The 13,220-nt window shown below is 39.3% G+C and overlaps 1 protein-coding gene across 7 annotated transcripts in view; it reads left to right on the plus strand.

Annotated features, from left to right (window-relative positions):
• The window catches only part of LOC113569091, a 251,840-nt gene that overhangs the window by 222,595 nt on the left and 16,025 nt on the right, over positions 1-13,220 (plus strand). Inside the window, exon 21 of one of the 7 annotated variants that reach the window (XM_035529667.1) lies at positions 999-1,888. The exons of 5 other annotated variants lie outside the window; for them this stretch is intronic. In XM_035529667.1, coding sequence (XP_035385560.1) covers positions 999-1,386 — 388 coding nt within the window. In that variant the 3' untranslated portion in view covers positions 1,387-1,888. Of the gene's footprint in view, positions 1-998; positions 1,889-13,220 lie in introns of those variants that run through there. One more of the 7 variants, XM_035529668.1, reaches the window with a different exon arrangement.

Genomic DNA, 13,220 nt, shown 5'->3' on the forward strand with positions numbered 1-13,220 from the left:
ATCTTCAAGATATCTTTGTACATGCATGGTAATGCTTAAATATAGGTGTATCTGCCCGTGAAGTTAATGCTTTGATCTTTAGATTAGCTGTGATGCTGAGACAGGCAGGGCAGGACACAAGCGTGTTGTCAAACTTTGTTTATTAGGAGGAGCAGAAACATTATCCAAGAGCAGGTTACCAGAATACATGATAAACAAAAATCAAAGTGAGGCTAACCAGGAAGAAGAAAACACAGAGGTAAAAGTAAGATAACACAGATATTAAGAACACGGGAACGAAGAACAATATGGAAAACGAACAGGCAGAGCAAGAATACATATGGTAGAACTCCAATGTAGTGATGGGATGTTAGATACTGAGGCATCAAAGCTCACTACTGCAAAGCACATTGATTCAACACTGTATTGAAGATTGTATCAAAGTTACTATTAGCATATGACTAATGAGGTCTAAGCATCAAACATCATCTAAACACTGGATGAAGTGGCACTGTTTCACAGGTCTGGCACTGTCCTATAACTTGCAAGCTATAAGAGAGTGTAAAATCTCCAGACATCTTTTTCCCACAAAATTTGAAATATGGAAAATATGGAAGCAAAGCTTCCCAAATGGGGATAAATAGCATAAATTGATCAAGTAACACTTCTTAATACACAGAAATCAAAGCATTAAAATCTAATTTTACATAATATAAATGCAGTTATCAAAAAGTGGCTGAAAATAAGCAGGAAACTGGGTGTGTTATAAAAACTTTGTTATATATATACATTTATGTGTGTTTTCCAAGATGTCACTTTGTGCCAGCATCGTTTAGGTTTTATTGAGACTCCTGTGTCAGATAATCAACATATTACAGTCCATGGTAATTGGTAAATTCAGGTGAAATATTTATATTAATCTGAAATTAACTGCCCTTCCACTGTGTGTGTGTGTGTGTGTGTGTGTGTGTGTGTGTGTGTGTGTGTGTGTGTGTGTGTGTGTGTGTGTGTGGGTGTAGGTGTGTGTGTGGGTGTAGGTGTGTGTGTGTGTGTGGGTGTAGGTGTGTGTTTTGTGTTCTCAGTGTTGACAGGCTGCTGTTGCTGCTGAGTCTGCTCCACTGCTACAGTGTCTCTGAACTACAGCAGGGGGCAGCAGCAGCAGATCTGCTCTTCGCTCTGCGGCACAGATTGGACTTCTCCTGCTGCTCTGCTCTGGACCTCACAGCAGACACACAGACACACACACTGACTCTGAGCACTGAGGACTGCAGAGTCGTCTCCATGGTCATCCAGAGAGCTCACACACACACACACACACACACACACACACACACAACCAGCTCAACCGGAAACATTCTGGAAAAGGGGATAGAATTTTATAATTTGAAACAAAATGTGTGTAAATAGTATTAATGTTAGTAGTTATGTGACTGTGTTAGTGACTCTACATGTTGGTGAATGTTGAGTGTGTTCAGCTGCAGTAAAGCCACGCTGCTCCAGTTCCTGTCTCTTGTCTGTGTGGGGACTGATATGGAGTGTGTGAGACGCGCTGTGGCTCTCTCCCGGGCTCTGGGTGAGATGGTGGACAGTCAGACCCGGCTGGACCAGCAGGCCTGTAGGTCACTGGTGCTGTTTCTGGAACATTCTGAAGGGCTGTCAGAACTGGACCTCAGCCACTGTCAGCTCACTGACCACTGCCTGCAGCTGCTGTTCCCACACCAGCACAAAGCCCACATCCTGGAGTGAGTGGATAACAGAGAGGAGGGATGTGTAGAGAGTCTGATGTTGTGAACACTAACACGGATATAATGTTTAAAGGGGATACAATATCAGAGAGAGAGATAGTATATACTAATAGTCAAAATGATTTATTGCTTGAATTGATTGATTTCACAGCTGTCAATCATCACCCCCACATACATATATATATATATATATATATATATATATATATATATATATATATATATATATATATATATATATAATTGTTATTATTATATGATATGATGTGACATAATATATGAAAAATAAAATAAAACACAATGAGGCATCCTCAAAATAGTTTTATTGACGTTTTTTTTTTTTATTCTTTCACTGAGAAACAATCAAGTGATTAAAGTAAATAAAATTATGAGTCTTTAAAGACTGGGTGGTGCGTATTCATTTATGTCCGCTCTGCTCCTCTGCCGGTCATGTACTGATACTCAAACGTGTATGGGTCTCAGTTGTGTGTCTCTCTCTCTCTCTCACTCAACCATTCACTCACCCCACCCACTCCCTTCTCATTGGCTGATTCTCTAAGAAGTCACACCTCCTCCCAAGTCCTTCCCCCTACTACACAGGAATACACGTTCTGTCAAAAATTGATATAAGGCCCCCTCAACTAATTAAGGTTTTCAGTCTCATACTACACCAGTCTTTCTCCACTTTCTCTGTCTGTTCAGTATCCTCTATGACACACACTCTGCAGTCAGGGGTCATTGACACACTCTCTCTCTCTCTCTCTCTCTCTCTCTCACTCTCACACCTCCTCACATTTTATCTGCCATATGTACTCAAACAGGGCAATAAGTAAACTTTTCACAAAACATCATAAAGTTTCCTTTTATTTATTTTTTTTGTGATCTCTAACCAAATGTGTTTACTCTATAAGTTTTATCACACAAGGTTCCTGTCCGTTATCACGTTGGGCCCTTAACATTTTTCAGTGCATTCCACATATGTGAGCGGTGTTGGGGAGGGGTGGATTGTAATTTACTGCTTTCATACATAAACCATCTCTTTCCCTCACCTACCATTCTTTCTTAAAGCTGTGTTTTATGGTACTTCACTCCTTTAGTTCACAGCCGTAATTGTAAGCGATACATCTGCAAACTTTTGCCAAGACCTCTGAACAAACATGGACATGACTCAACCGTTATCAACAGGTACATTCTATTTATCCATTCATGTTATAACTTCTATTAATATAAGTTACTAAAAAGGCTGACCTGTATTTAGCTATTTCTTGAGCTAATGGTTGAAATACTTTATCGTGCGTTGTATGATTTAACTCATTGGGGCCTAACGTAGTAATTAATTTCAGGTCTAGATCAAACCTATAAGGCCTGCACTGTCAGGATCTGAAAATTATTAATCATATTAGAAAATGAATACGTCGGTCAGTCGTCTTTTTTCACCGCCACATATTAGCTAAACTAGGGGGAAAATAGTAATGTTCTTTCACGAAGGTATTTTATGAATTAGCCGATTGGTATAAAGGATACAATCATGATGATCTTTTCTGCACATGGTCTATAATACTGTTCTATGTATTTCTGTTGGTTCAGACATTCACGGGTTCCTTGAATCTGTGGAGAGAATTGCTGATCAAGGTAATTTCTTATTTGTGAACTTTTATACATTTTAATTTTTTGTTATTTTTTATCAGCAGATGTAAGGACAGAAGATGATGAAACAGTTCAAATACTGAATGAGTTGATACAAGGTAATTCATTCTAGAGTGCATCTAACATATGTTAAAAGACCACTTTTTGTCTAAAAGTTTATGCAGTGCTTTAATTTGTCACACAGAGGCAGAAGGGGCGAATCCCGCTACCGTCATCCACTATTCATCGAGCCCTCCGGTGGAGCTCACAATTTTTTCAGGGGACCTCATGCAACCGGCGACATCTATAGAAATGTATGCAGAGGTCACTGTGGCTTATAACCTACATCTAAATAACTCTAGGCCTATTCAAGCTGTTCAACCACTAACCTGTAGGCCACCATCACCATGTAATTATAATTTTAAAAGCATTATTACTAATCACATTTATACTAGAATCATTGAATAAATGTTTTTTTTTTTCTAAGATGGTTTGGATGACGGGGGTCAGGAGTTGAGTCTGTTTGACTGGGAGGCTGATTTAAGAGTGCCTCCCCCTTCATTTTTTAAATGTTTCGTCAAAGAAAATTCGAAGGGTACACATTCGTAGCACATAATGCAAGAGGTTATGATTCCTATTTTTTGTTGAATTATCTGGTGAAAGAAGGGGTTACTCCTACTATCATAGCACAAGGGGGAAAAGTTTGTGCTTTGAAGACACTGCTTATCAGCAGAGATTCATAGACAGTTTCTCGTTCCTACCTATGAAACTTAGCACCGTTCCAAAAGGTTTACAGATGCAAAAAAAGGAACATTCCCCCACTTCTACAACACCCTAGAGAATCAGAACTATGTGGGGTCACTGATAAAGTCTTTGACTTCAGAAAATAGATTAAAGAATATTGCCGTAACAATGTAAAGATTTTGAAAACAGAGTGTAAAATTTTGAGTGAGATTCAAGTTGATTACCATAGCATCCGTATGCATGAAAATATTCCGCACCATTTTCCTGCATGAAAACACTTTGGCCATCCCTCCCCTATATAATTCAATTGTCAATTGTCAGAAATCTTTCTGAACGCCGTCTATTCAATGGCTAAAGTACGTCACAGACAGACAGAACACACCCATTCAACATGCACTTAACAATGGGGAAGCCAAGATCGGAAATTATTTTGTAGATGATTACTTTGAAGATGGTAAAATGCGCAAAGCGTTCGAGTTTCTTGGCTGCTTTTATCTCGGATGTGATACGTGCTTTCCATCATACATGCCACACCCTTTAAATAAAGCCTCAGAAACCTTCAGAGACATTTGTAAGAACAATATTAATAAAATTCAGACGCTGCAGTGTATTCACAAATTGGTCTGTCACCATCATGTGGGAACATGAATGGAATGACATGAAAAAGAATGATGATGTAAAAAAGTTTCTCAAAACCTTTGACTTTCCAGAGCACTTAAATCCTCGGGATGCTCTGTTTGGGGGTCGTACCAATGCCCTGCAGCTCTATTACACAGCTCAACCTGGTGAAAGAATCAATTGCTACAACTTTACCTCCCTCTACCCTTATGTGGATAAGGTAAAAATGTACCCCATAGGTCACCCCCTTATCTTTTATCGTGACTTTGGGTCATTGGAAAACTACTTCAGCATCATCAAGGTAAAGGTTTTACCTGCCAGGGGGTTGTGGGCCCCTGTTCTTCCCTACCGGGTAAAGAAGAACCTCTTGTTCCCTCTCTGTAGAACCTGCGCTGAGCAACAACAGCGTAGCTGTGATCATGGGGATGAGGAGAGGGCCCTGACAGATGCTCGGTGCAGCGTGGAGCTGATGACGGCCCTGCAGAAGGGGTACAGAGTGATGAAAGGATTTGAGATTTGGCACTTTCCTAATAGAACAAATGATCTGTTTTAAGAATACGTTAAAATGTTTTTGAAAACCAAACAAGAGTGCTCAGGTTATCCTTCCTGGGTGGTTGATGAAACCACAAAAAAGGAGTATGTTCAAAAATATGAGGAGAACGAAGCGGTTAAGCTGGAGGAAGAGAGAATTTCAACCGACCTGGCCAAGAGGTCTGTAGCTAAACTCGCGATGAATTCTTTGTGGGGTAAGATGTGTCAAAAACCAGACAGGACAAACACGGTTTTGATCAGAGATCCTGATGAGTTTTTAGAGTATATTTTCTCAAACCTGTATGATGTAAGTCATTTCTCTTTTCTGAACAACAAGGTGGCAATGGTGCAGTGGCATCACAAGGACATCAGGTGCTATTAACCGGGGTACGCTAACGTGTTCATAGGTATTTTTACGACCGCGTATGCTAGGCTCAAGCTGTACAATTTCATAAATCGTTTACAAGACCGTCGCTTGTACACAGACACGGATAGCATCATCTTCAAAAGTCATCAAGGTGATTGGATACCGCCTTTGGGTGATTACGTGGGGGGTCTTACAAGTGAGTTGGACTGTGGTGACGAGATTGTAGAATTTGTCAGCTCAGGACCTAAAACATACGGGTATAGGACTCTCCAAGGTAAAACAACAATGTAAGCCAAGGGTATCACTTTAAACTATTCAAATACTAAACTCGTAAACCTGAAATCTCGGACAGAACTGGTTGACGAATGTGTGAAAAACAGTGATCAGACTAGAATACTTACGACCACCCACAATCAAATCGTGAGAGAGAAAAAGGGCTTTCTCTTGAAAAACAAATCACAAATGAAAAGATTCAGGATGGTTTATGACAAACGGGATTTGTTGCCCAATTTCAGGACTCTGATTGTATACAGGATTTGTATTTTTTAGTGTTATTGAGAAAAGGTCTGTTACTCATTGTTTTGATGCTAGAATGCAAGTACCATTTTCATGTATCGTTTGTGGTCCGAGCAATAGCGGAAAATCTTTTTTCATCTAAACATTACTTGAAAACTGTAATGAGACATTGTCTAAATTTCCTGATAACATTGTATGATGTTATACGTGTTGGCAATCTCTGTATGATGGCAATCATCTCCTGTGCAACATGGTCAACAGGAGGAAACAGTCAAGCATGAAGCACCAAAGCATAAACCAGCTGACAATATCATAAAATTAATTTGTGGTTAGTTTTTTGTTTGGGGGGCATTAAAGATGTTTTGGTTGTTGTTGATAGACCTGCATTACACAGCCAGTTCATTTTAGCCAAGTTTGTGCTGTCCTGCTATCTGTATGGTTGCATGAGTGAGTTGACTGTGGGTGTGGTCACTGTAATAGAAATCAAGTGTTCCGCCCAGTTATGTGGGTTGTAATTTCAGTATCTCTCTTATTACTTTGTAGTGGTGATTATTTTATTGTTTTAATTTAGTTTAATCTCTGGTTTTTGACTGTCTGTATTCCAACAGGTTTCATTATGATGAAGAAAAGAGAAGATCTGCATTAGAGTTTCTGCTGAAGCTGATAGTTGCAGCAGCAGAGTGTGATGCAGCTACAGGAGAGAGTTTCACTAAGCTGCTGACATCTGTGTGCAGCTACACAACCTTCCCTTTAGATGGAGATGATGAAAATTACAGTTCTGTAGTTCAGTGTGATTTCCTGCTGGATCTGTTCTCACATGTGAAGGACTCTGAGACTCAGACAGGCAGGAGTGTCCTTCCAGCATTACAGCCAGTTTACCAGTCAGCTCCTGCAGTCTGGTACATAGACCTCTCAGAGAGAAAGACCTCCCTCTTCCTAGACGTGCTGAAACTCCAAACAGTGAAGAAACCAGTAGAGCTGAGAGGCTGGTCAGATGAAGAGAGTGAAGTGAGGAGTTTCCTTCAGTGTCTGCCCTACATCACCCAGCTGAGGTGAGTGAGAAGCTTTTATAAGTATTACAGGGGTGACGTTTATGTTTGAACCTGTTTGTTTTGCATGTTAATGAGATTTTAGCTGGTCTTTGTTTTTGTGAGTTGGTCTCTGTGAGTGATCAGCAGATGGTGCAGGTTAGATGTGTGAATGAAATGTTGATTTGCATTTAGTATGAGTTCAGGATTCTAAAGGTTTGGCCAATTCCACATTCAGATACTAAATCAGAAATAAGGATTGAATGAAACTAATAAATTAACCTCACTTCAAAGTATATATAAATCACTACATTACAGATAAAGTGTTTGCTGAGGAAGGTAAAATTAATAAACAAGCCATCAAATCTCAGCAGTAAAGTGATCTGAAAAAGGTCTGATAAATAATTTTTTACGAATCTATCTCAAACATGTATCAGATATGTGTCACAAAGGAGAGTCAGATAAAGTACAAAATCAAGTGTACGTTTGATGTCTTAGTGTCTAATACTTCACATCTAAGATTGAGGGGTTTAAATACCCTTAATAGGGTCAGTAATAGACAACAAATGAGCAACAATTGGGCGCTATTCAGGAATTGGCGCCCTCTGCTGGTGAAAGGAGGAAACTTCACAGGCCTACATGACAATAAACCTCAATGGTTTACTAGTGAATCTCTGTATTTAAGAGAGAAGCTCTACCAGTTTCACAACATTTATGGCACTTTAATTATTTAGGAATTGACTGTTCTCAGTCTCAACTGACTGTTCTTTATCACATGTCATATATATTACTTCAAGAATAACTGTGTGATAGGGAACTACATCTAATTTCCATACTAATATAACAGCTCATTAACTGTATCCAATGAGCCCAACAAAATTGTTTTTCAGGCATTTTCCATATTGAATTGATATTGGGCTGATTTAAAATGGATCTCTGTTAGGCAAAGGAACGATTAATCTCTAATTTGAAAATGTATTTATTATATTATAAAATGTCCATTTTATAATTTAAAATAGATATTTTATAAAGTAAGTCAAAATTCTGGCATCGGCTTAATTGGTACAGTAGCACGTTTTAAGCTTGTGTGTTCCAAATAAGACTACATCATGATTTATTGACAGATTATAAAGTATAGTTGTAATGTTGAGCGGTAAGGAGGCGGACACACGTGCGGAGAAGAGCGAGATTTAATAGGGGCAAATCCAGAATCAGAGTCGTTCTAACAGTTCAGGGTCATTGAGCCAACACGGAGAGCACGGGGATACATGACAAACGAGACAAGGGCTAGAATACACGAGTAACTAAACACAAACAGCGACGAGAACTAAACACACGAAAGCACACAGGATACGCAGGCTATAACAGAGCAGGAAACACAGAGGCTAGGATAACACGAAGGCACGGAGTACAAAGAAACAACCATTAGAATAAACATATATAACGATCAATGAACAGCCCCAACCAAGGCACACAACAGGGTTTAAATACATGAACCAAAGGTAGAAATGAGGGACAGGTGCAAGCAATCAAATGAGGGGTGGAGAAAACGAAACCAAGGCATGGAAGCAGGGAGCGCAGGAAAACAGACGACACGGAAACCATGACAACAGGGACGGCAGGATGACAGCCATTCCTGACAATAGTTTACAAGGAATTAACAGCAGCAGCATTTATTCAGTAAGAGGTTAAGTGTTAAAAAATGAAACAAAGCCCCCAGTCCCTGGAACACATTGGAGATTTGACCATCAAATATTAAAACCCTGTGGGAAGTTCAGTCTGAGAACTGAGTGGATTCTTTAAGGAAGAGAATTATGAAATAGTCTAAAAGCACCATCTTCTCCAACAACCTTGACACCAAGAACTGCAACTTTCCCAGTGATGCAGACGGTTCTGTTCCCTCCCACTTCCACCTGTACTCCGGTACATAATCTTACAGGATTTGTCATGGACCAGTCAAATCCTGTCTCATCTACATTGTAGATATTCTGGGGTTTTGTTGTGACATCTGTGAGATGAGCATATCAAAGCAGTGGGTGAATATGCCAGTATCAGCTGAGGTCCTCACTGTAGCCACAGGAAACTGTTCTGATTTGTGAATGGTCTGCTCCAGATGATCTCACATAAAATGGTAAAATCATTTTCTCCCAGTGGAGAAAGGGCACTGAATTCCACTAGCCAGATTATAATCCAGAATAAAATGTAAAAGTTCTTCTTGAGTGAAGCTCCAACCCCAGTCACACAGGACCTGCCAGGATTGGAAACAGACTTGAACACAATAGTCTAAACCACCTTTAAGATCACACCACAACCTCCTAATTGTCATTCATGTATTCCATTAAATTTAGCATTTGTTTTGCATATCATAACTTCTTACTTGCAGCCAGTACAGAGAAAACTGATACAAGTTCATACTTGAAGGAACTCCTCATTAAAACACTCTAAGGTCATCTTAAATGGAGTGTAGTGGTCTTAAATGGTTTCAAAGTGACTAATGGTGAAAAAAGACAATGTGTTCATTTTTAAATAAAAGATATATATACATGCATGGAGCCTAAATATAACGTGGAATAAGAATCATATTATTATTTTGCCCACATAGAGAAATATTAAGTTATTCTAATTCAACGATTGCTTGTTGTCTGTAGTTGGCATGCTTTTTGTTGTGCTGTATCATTTAAACCCACCTTTTTAAAAAAATCTAATTTTTGAAAATATTCAGTTGTCCAGAAAAATGTCCTTATATGTAGACATGTGAATGTAATTAGAAACTCTGTGTGCATACTTGGTATTGTTAAATATAGGTGCATCTCTCAGTGAAGCTAATGGTTTGACCTTGAGATTAGCTGTCACAATGAGAGAGGCAGCGCAATACACAAGTGTGTTGTTGAACTTTGTTTATTAGGAAAAACAGAAACATAATCCAAGAGCAGGTTTCCAGAAAGCATGATAAACAAAAAACAAAGTGAGGATAACCAGGAAGGGAAACACAGAGGTAAAACTAATAAAAAACAGATTAAGAACACGAGAACAGAGAACAATATGGAAAACGAACAGGCAGGGCAAGAATACATACAGTAGAACTCCAGTGTAGTGACGGGATGTTGGATACTGAGGCATCAAAGCTCATATCACTATTGCAAAGCACATTGATTCAACACAGTGTACTGAAGCTTGTATGATAGTTACTATTACCATGTGACTAATGACTGGATAGTGTTGGGACTGTTTGATAGGTTTGGCACTGTCCTATAACTTGGTAGCTCTAAGAGGGTGAAATCCTTTAACTTCCTCCGTCCTCCATTAACTCATATTGGCCCTATTCAAACAACCAGGGCCAGTGGTAGCTCCGTAGTTAAGGTGCTTGATTTATAAGCCAAAGGTTGCTGGTTCAATTCCCACCACTGCTGGGCCCTTGAGCAAGGCCCTTAACCCTCAATTGCTCAAGTTGTACTTACTCAATTTTAAATTGCTCTGGATTAAAAGCATCTGCTTGTATTAAATTGTATCAGATATAGGTGTATATCAAATTGTATCAGAACCCTACAGAGCAGCGGCTACCGTGGCACACGTGATGTCTATTGAGCAAGACACCATGGGGCACCTACACATCTGCGACACAGGAGGATAATTATCCCTTTAACCAATCAGGTCGTCCGTTATTGTGACAAAGACAGCTCACTGGTTCTTGGTGCACCTCGTGTATGTGACCTGAAAAACAAATTCTAACAGCACAGCAGGAAGAAACAACTCAAAAAAGTCCCCAAGGACGCAGCACAGACACAGTGTGTTAAAGGGCAGGATAGTAAGGAGGAGGGTTACAGTCACCAGCCTTCCCTCACAGCAGTGTAGTGGAGCTGAGAGCAGTGACCTTTGACCTCCAACACTTCACCTTCATCCTTACAGGCATCATGTCCTGTGCAACATGGTCAACAGGAGGAAACAGTCAAGCACGAAGCACCAAAGCATAAACCAGCTGACAATATCATAAAATTAATTTGTGGTTAGTTTTTTGTTTGGGGGGCATTAAAGATTTTGGTTTGTTGTTGATAGACCTGCATTACACAGCCAGTTCATTTTAGCCCAGTTTGTGCTGTCCTGCTATCTGTATGGTTGCATGAGTGAGTTGACTGTGGGTGTGGTCACTGTAATAGAAATCAAGTGTTCCGCCCAGTTATGTGGGTTGTAATTTCAGTATCCCTCTTATTACTTTGTAGTGATGCTTATTTTATTGTTTTAATTTTGTTTAATCTCTGGTTTTTGACTGTCTGTATTCCAACAGGTTTCATTATGATGAAGAAAAGAGAAGATCTGCATTAGAGTTTCTGCTGAAGCTGACTGTTGCAGCAGCAGAGTGTGATGCAGCTACAGGAGAGAGTTTCACTAAGCTGCTGACATCTGTGTGCAGCTACACAACCTTCCCTTTAGATGGAGATGATGAAAATTACAGTTCTGAAGTTCAGTGTGATTTCCTGCTGGATCTGTTCTTACAAGTGAAGAACTATGAGACTCAAACAGGCAGGAGTGTCCTTCCAGCATTACAGCCAGTTTACCAGTCAGCTCCTGCAGTCTGGAACATAGACCTCTCAGAGAGAAAGACCTCCCTCTTCCTAGAAGTGCTGAAACTCCAAACAGTGAAGAAACCAGTAGAGCTGAGAGGCTGGTCAGATGAAGAGAGTGAAGTGAGGAGCTTCCTTCAGTGTCTGCCCCACATCTCCCAGCTGAGGTGAGTGAGAAGCTTTTATTACAGGAGTAACGTTTATTTTTGAACCTGGTTGTTTTGTATGTTAATGAGATTTTAGCTGGTCTTTGTTTTTTTGAGTTGGTGTGTCACTGTGAGTGATCAGCAGATGGTGGAGGTTAGATGTGTGAATGAAATGTTGATTTGCATTTGGTATGAGTTCAGGATTATAAAAGTTTGGCCAACTCCACATTCAGATACTAAATCAGAAATAAGGTTTGAATGAACCTAATAAACTAACCTCCCTTCAAAGTATATATAAATCACTACATTAGAGATTAAGTGTTTGCTGAGGAGGTTAAAATTAATCAACAAGCCATCAAATCTCAATAGTAACATGATCTGAAAAAGTTCTGAGAAGTAATTTTTTATGAATCTACCTCAAACATGTATCAGATAAGTGTCACAAAGGAGAGTCATAGAAGTTACAGATTTAATGCCGTAATGTCTTGGACTTTACACCTTTACGCGTGAGGGGTTTAAATACCCTTAATAGGGTCAGTAATAGACAAGTGTGATAATTAGTCGCCATTCAGAAATTAGCGACCTCTGCTGGTAAAAGGAGGAGCCGTCACAGGCAGACGTGACAAACCTCTTACTAGTAATGTATGTGTATGTAAGAGAGGAGCTCTACCAGCATCACCACATTTATGGCCCTTCAGTTATTTAGGAATTGACTGTTCTCAGATTATTCTCATGGAGCTCTGTGGGCTGACATGGGGATCTTGAATGTACTTTGTTATTTTTACTATCATGTCAGTGATTTGTTGGTCTGTATCTGCATGTTAATTTCTGTTTTTAACCCTCTACCTGGCCCGTTTTATTAAATGGATACATACCCATCAATAAAATCAAACAATTAAGCAAGACAAACAAACAAACAAAGAAACGAAAAAACACGTCCTAGTTTTAACGACTTGGTTCACAAGACCGAGCACCCTTATGCAAAAGCTCTGCATAAACTCGTTGTTTATCACATGTCATATATATTGCTTCAAGAATAACTGTGTGATATGGAACTACATCTAATTTCCATACTAACATTATAACAGCTCATTAACTGTATCTAATGAGCCCACAAAAATCGTTTTTCAGGCGTTTTCCATATGAACTAATATTGGACTGATTTTAAACTGGATCTCTGTTGGGCAAATAAAAGATTAATCTCTGATTTGAAAATGCATTTATTATATTATAAAATGTCCATTTTATAATTTAAAATAGATCTTTTATAAAGTAAGTCAAAATTCTGGCATCATCTTAATTGGTACAGTAGCACGTTTTAAGCTTGTGTGTTCCAAATAAGACTACATCATGATTTACTG

The sequence above is a fragment of the Electrophorus electricus genome, chromosome 9 (assembly GCF_013358815.1).
Source record: "Electrophorus electricus isolate fEleEle1 chromosome 9, fEleEle1.pri, whole genome shotgun sequence".
In the NCBI taxonomy this organism is placed as follows: Eukaryota; Metazoa; Chordata; class Actinopteri; order Gymnotiformes; family Gymnotidae; genus Electrophorus; species Electrophorus electricus.